This window comes from Neomonachus schauinslandi, chromosome 1 (genome assembly GCF_002201575.2).
Source record: "Neomonachus schauinslandi chromosome 1, ASM220157v2, whole genome shotgun sequence".
Classification (NCBI taxonomy): domain Eukaryota; kingdom Metazoa; phylum Chordata; class Mammalia; order Carnivora; family Phocidae; genus Neomonachus; species Neomonachus schauinslandi.
In genome coordinates, this window is record NC_058403.1 from 72,107,236 (window position 1) to 72,112,128 (window position 4,893).

At 55.1% G+C, this 4,893-nt stretch overlaps 1 protein-coding gene across 1 annotated transcript; it reads right to left on the reverse strand.

Annotated features, from left to right (window-relative positions):
* Positions 1–719: 719 nt before the first annotated feature.
* Positions 720–3,360, reverse strand: HES1 (hes family bHLH transcription factor 1). The gene is made up of 4 exons (XM_021692469.1): positions 2,962–3,360; positions 2,722–2,817; positions 2,387–2,474; positions 720–1,715 (listed from the first exon to the last, which is right to left on the reverse strand). Exons 1-4 carry the CDS (start codon positions 3,067–3,069, stop codon positions 1,165–1,167), a joined length of 843 nt encoding a protein of 280 aa, XP_021548144.1. The 5' UTR covers positions 3,070–3,360; the 3' UTR covers positions 720–1,164.
* Between the last annotated feature and the right edge of the window lie 1,533 nt (positions 3,361–4,893).

The window sequence follows — 4,893 nt, forward strand, 5'->3', positions numbered from 1 at the left end:
AGCCCACATCTTGCCTGGAAATGGGGCATGACCAAGCGAAGGGGTCGCTTGCTGTTTGTATTAAAGGGAAGATGGCCTGTGTGCCTGCCAGCACGGCCCCCACATGCTTTCTCTATTAGAGCCAAGCGCAGAAACTTATCAAAAACATATGTCTGGTGTTAATCATCTGGACTTGGGCTCCACTTGGGAGTCTAACTAGCTGTCCCTTGGCAGAAGGAATCTGTTGACCTTCTCAGCTTGCTTGAAGAGGGTGCAGAGAGGCATCTGCAAACTTGGATGCTGGTACAAGGGAATGCCTAACTGCATCTAAGTATTGACTGATTAAACAGGCTCCCAAACTTGAAGGCTGGAGGCTGCCTGGATGCATTTACTTTGGTTGGTGGTGCGCTACCCCAGGGACGTAGTGCCACAGGGGTCTCCCTTAATGTGCGGTGGGCACACATTACTTGATTAACTTCATGACTTCAGTCCAGTTCAACCTTCCTCAGGAGGAGCTAGTAGGAGAACCAGGACCGAATGATTTACCCAAACTGCAACTAAAACAATTTTTATATTCTTTGAGAGGTTGACCACAAATTGATCAGGGTAGCCATATTAGATGGGTTCTTGCAAATTAAGTGAAATTTAGTTCATGGAGGGTTGGTAAAAGTTTTGATGGATTTTTAAAAATGTTCTTTTTAATAACAAAAGAACCAATGACTGAATGCTCAGATTACATGTAATTCACATTCTGCCAAGGGCCTCCTCTTTTTCTTTTTACATATTCTGAAATAATCAGTTCTAAGACATAGAAGCCTTCACTTTTTTTTTTATTATATTTTCTCAAATAAACTTCCCAAAAGGAAGATATTTTAAGAGCATTTTCAAACATCTTTGGCATCACATAAAAAAGAAATCTCGTGTAAAAAACGAAATGTCATCTGAACTTTTATAATACAAAGGCGCAATCCAATATGAACATATAAAATATATACAAATATAGTGCATGGTCAGTCACTTAATACAGCTCTCTACAAAAAAGTAACTTTTTTAGAAATTAAAAAAAACACAAAATAACCATTAATCACAAAAGTCTTCTTCTCTCCCAGTGTCCAAGTTCCTGTTGAGTGTCCCGAGGGAAGAGAGGTGGGCTGGGAGTTTAGGGGGAGGGGTGACCTGAGCTCCTCAGTTCCGCCACGGCCTCCACATGGAGTCCGCCGTGAGCGAGGGGCCGCTGGAAGGCGACACTGCGTTCGGGCCCACGGAGGTCCCGCTGTTGCTGGTGTAGACTGGGATGACGGGGCCGCTGTGAGCGAAGGCCCCGTTGGGGATGAGGAAGGCAAACTGGCCGTCCGGAGCCGGCACCACCTGGAAGCCGCCGAACACCTTAGCGGCCTCTCCAGCGGGGCTGCCCAGCTTGCAGGGCGCGCCGCCGGGAGGGGGCGCCGCGCCCCCGGGGATGGGCACGAGAGGAGGTGGCGGCGCGAACGGCGCGTGCTGCGGGCCGCCGGGTCCCGGCGGGGGCGGCGGCGGCGCCTGCAAGGCGGGGTGCGGCTGCCCGGGGTAGGTCATGGCGTTGATCTGGGTCATGCAGTTGGCCAGGTGGCCGAGCAGCCGGGTGCGCACCTCAGTGTTAACGCCCTCGCACGTGGACAGGAAGCGGGTCACCTCGTTCATGCACTCGCTGAAGCCGGCGCGGTACTTCCCCAGCACGCTCGGGTCTGTGCTAAGCGCCGCTGCGGGCCAGAAGGAGACAGACCGGTCACCCAATGGCCCTGGCCCCGAGGCCACCGCCTCCGCCCTGGGAGGTCCCCGCGGCGCCCCTCCCTGACCACCCGCCCGCGGAACAGTCCCCGGCTGGGGTTGGGGGGAGGGTGGTGGTTTAGAAAAACCGTCCACCTCTCAGCACTGGCTTGGCAACCGAAGCCGAGACGGTTCCTCTCCATTCCCCGCGGCTTTATTTTAACCCATTCAGCCTCACATCTTCCCCACCCTCCGCGCGCGCGTAGTGACCTTGGGCAGTGCCCTTCCCCCCCCCTTCCCCGCCACCCGGGCCTCATTTCCCCAACTCTAATGGGGGAAGTGGGGAAGTGCTAAACCAGATGACCCCCAGGCTCCACGCAGCTCAAAACCGCCACGGTTCTGAGTCTTTTCGTCCCCACCCGCTTCCCCTACTGCCAAGCCACCCGCCACCCTCGCCCCTACAATCTCTCTCCCTCCCTTTCCGGAACAGTAACAACTTGGGAGTTGTGGCTATAAATAAGCCCCAGACCGTGGGAACGCAAGAGTGAGCCAAGGCAGTAAAATGTAGCTGAATGCCTCTCACAACCACGGGCGGAAGTCTGGAAGAAATCACCGCGGGGCGAAGGGGACGCCCGTAGAGGGGGACGCGGCGAGCCGCCCTCACCCGTCATCTGCGCCCGCTGCAGGTTCCGGAGGTGCTTCACTGTCATTTCCAGAATGTCCGCCTTCTCCAGCTTGGAATGCCGCGAGCTCTGCACAGAAGAGGAGGGAAGGCACTAAAGTGAGAGCCCCGCCAGCGGCCTCGGAGTCTGGGGTCCCTCCCCCCCCGGCCGCGGCGCCTACATCCCCAGACCCTGGAGGGGCCCGGCCCGCCGGCCTCAGAGAACGCAGTGCAGGCGGGGACCATCCCGCCAGCGAGGGGGGTTTCACGTTTAGTACCCGAGAAATGGTATTTCATTTTAATTAAAAAACAAAAAAAAAGCAGCATTACCCACTTACATCTTTCTTAAGAGCATCCAAAATCAGTGTTTTCAGCTGGCTCAGACTTTCATTTATTCTTGCTCTTCGTCTTTTCTCCATGATAGGTTTTGATGACTGTAAAGGAAAAAAAAAAAAAAAAAAGAGCCCTGAGCTCCCATGGGATCTGCCATTTCACCCCGGGGTTTCAAGGGAGAAGGGAGCCCCCCAACCCCGACTTAATTTCTTAGGGCTGCATAGAGATAGTGGTACTGCCCTTACCTTTCTGTGCTCAGATGCTGTCTTTGGTTTATCCGGTGTCGTGTTGACACTGGCTGGGGTAGCAGCCACCGGGGACGAGGAATTTTTCTCCATTATATCAGCTGGCATTTTCTGTTGCTTTTTTTTTTTAATCCCTAGAGAATTTTATTTTTGGAGTCCTTCACACAAAAAATTGTTTTGTTTATGTCCCTTTCACTTAATACTCTCACAAAACTGAGCAAGTGCTGAGGGTTTATTATAATATCTTATGGCTACTTGGTGACCGGTAGCGCTATTCCAGGACCAAGGAGAGAGGTTAGACGGGGGATTCCACTGTTATCTGCACCAGCTCCGGATCCTGTGTGATCCCCAAGCCCTGGCGGCCTCTATATATATCTGGGACTGCACGCGAACGGCTCGTGTGAAACTTCCCAAACTTTCTTTCCCACAGTAACTTTCAGCCAATGGGAGGAGGAGACACGCGGCACCGCTCGTGGACCGCGCCCCCCCATTGGCCGCCAGGCACAAGGCCTGGCGGCCAATGGCGCGCGCCTGAGCCCGGGGCACCGGAGGCTACAACGTCAATCAAAAGGATTTTAACCCTTTGCTACTCTCCCTGCTGGGCTTTGCTTTAGAGAGGATTTTTCTGCAGGCTTTGCCCCAGTCTAGTTAAGTTCTTCTGGGGCCAGGGTCTTTGCTCTTTATTTACTTTCACATGTGTAATAGAGCTGCTTTGACACTGATAAGAAGTTCATTTGAAATATATTTAAAAAAAAAAGATTTAGAAGGACAGGGATAAAAGAAGAGAACGTGTGCAAGGGTGTGAGTTACCGAAACATCTAAGTGATTTCCCGCTCAGGAGGATAATGAAAATCGATCATGAAGAAAAGGGACGCAAAAAAAAAAAAAAAAATTTTTTTTATGCAGAAAAAGGAAAAAAAAAAAAAACCAAAACGCCTCCCACCTTATATTGCGAATTTTCACAGCAAGGTGGTTTTTTTTTTTTTTTAAATTCCCCTCCCCCCCCGCCCGTCCCTTATTCCTCTTCTGGAGTTGGGGCCTTGGATCCCGCGCTTCCCCAGGAAACAATCAGAATAATTTCCAACTGGGCAGAAAGGAAATGAAAGATGAACAAGAGGGGCTTTGATGGCAAGGCCTCAGGGACGCGCGCGCGCGCTCGCCATCCTTTTCCTTTCCACCCACAGACTCTTGGTTCTGCGGCCTGTTGAGGTGGCGGGCCGGGCAGCAGCCTCTTCCCCTCCTTCTCGCCCCGCGGGCGGCCGGGGCAGCTTCGGCACCCGGCGCGCGCGGGCCCTTTAAGAGCTACACCAGCCGAGCTGCAGTTTGACATCAGCCGGCCGGCGAGGGCGCGCCTGGAGCCGGAGCACGTGCCAGGATGTTTTATTGCCGCCGCGGCTGCGGCCGGGCCGGGAGGATGTGTGTGTGCGTGCGTGTGTGAGTGTGTGTGCGCGCGCCCCGGGGGCAGGGAGGCGGGGGGCGGCGGCGGGCGGCGGAGCGCGGGGGCTGGTTCTTGGTCCCCGGGAGAAGCCAAGAAGGTAAATAGCAGCTGCTGTGCTCGAGCCTGGGAAAACCCCGCCCCCTGCGCCTGGCCGGGGCTCATTGGCGCGCGCTGCGTGTGGGGTGTGTGTGTGTGTGTGTCCGGGGGCCCCCTCCTCCGGCCCCCGCCGGGGCAGGAATCCGAGGGGGCGGCGGGCTGGGAGCCGAGCCCCGGCGCTTACCACCGCTCCCCCCGCCCCCCCGCCTTTCCCCGGCCAAGGTCAGCCCTTCCGGGCGGGGAACGCACGCCCCGGGGTGGATAGTGGGGAATTATTCCAACCCCCCACTCCACCCCTGATTTCGGGCTTGGGGTTTTAACTCGGCCGAAAGCCTCACTAGCAACAGCCCGGGGGAGGGGTGGGGGCATTCTTGTTTGCTCCTTGCCCCGGCCCTCCC

What these genes read in the sequence shown, in the direction of transcription:
- HES1 (XM_021692469.1), bottom strand. Translation starts at nt 3,069, where the DNA reads ATGCCAGCTGATATAATGGAGAAAAATTCCTCGTCCCCGGTGGCTGCT. An exon ending in CAGCATCTGAGCACAGAAAG is followed by an intron (nt 2,818 to 2,961) that starts GTAAGGGCAGTA and finishes TTTCCTTTACAG; the next exon opens with TCATCAAAACCTATCATGGA. An exon ending in GCAGCGGGCGCAGATGACGG is followed by an intron (nt 1,716 to 2,386) that starts GTGAGGGCGGCT and finishes TCTGGCCCGCAG; the next exon opens with CGGCGCTTAGCACAGACCCG.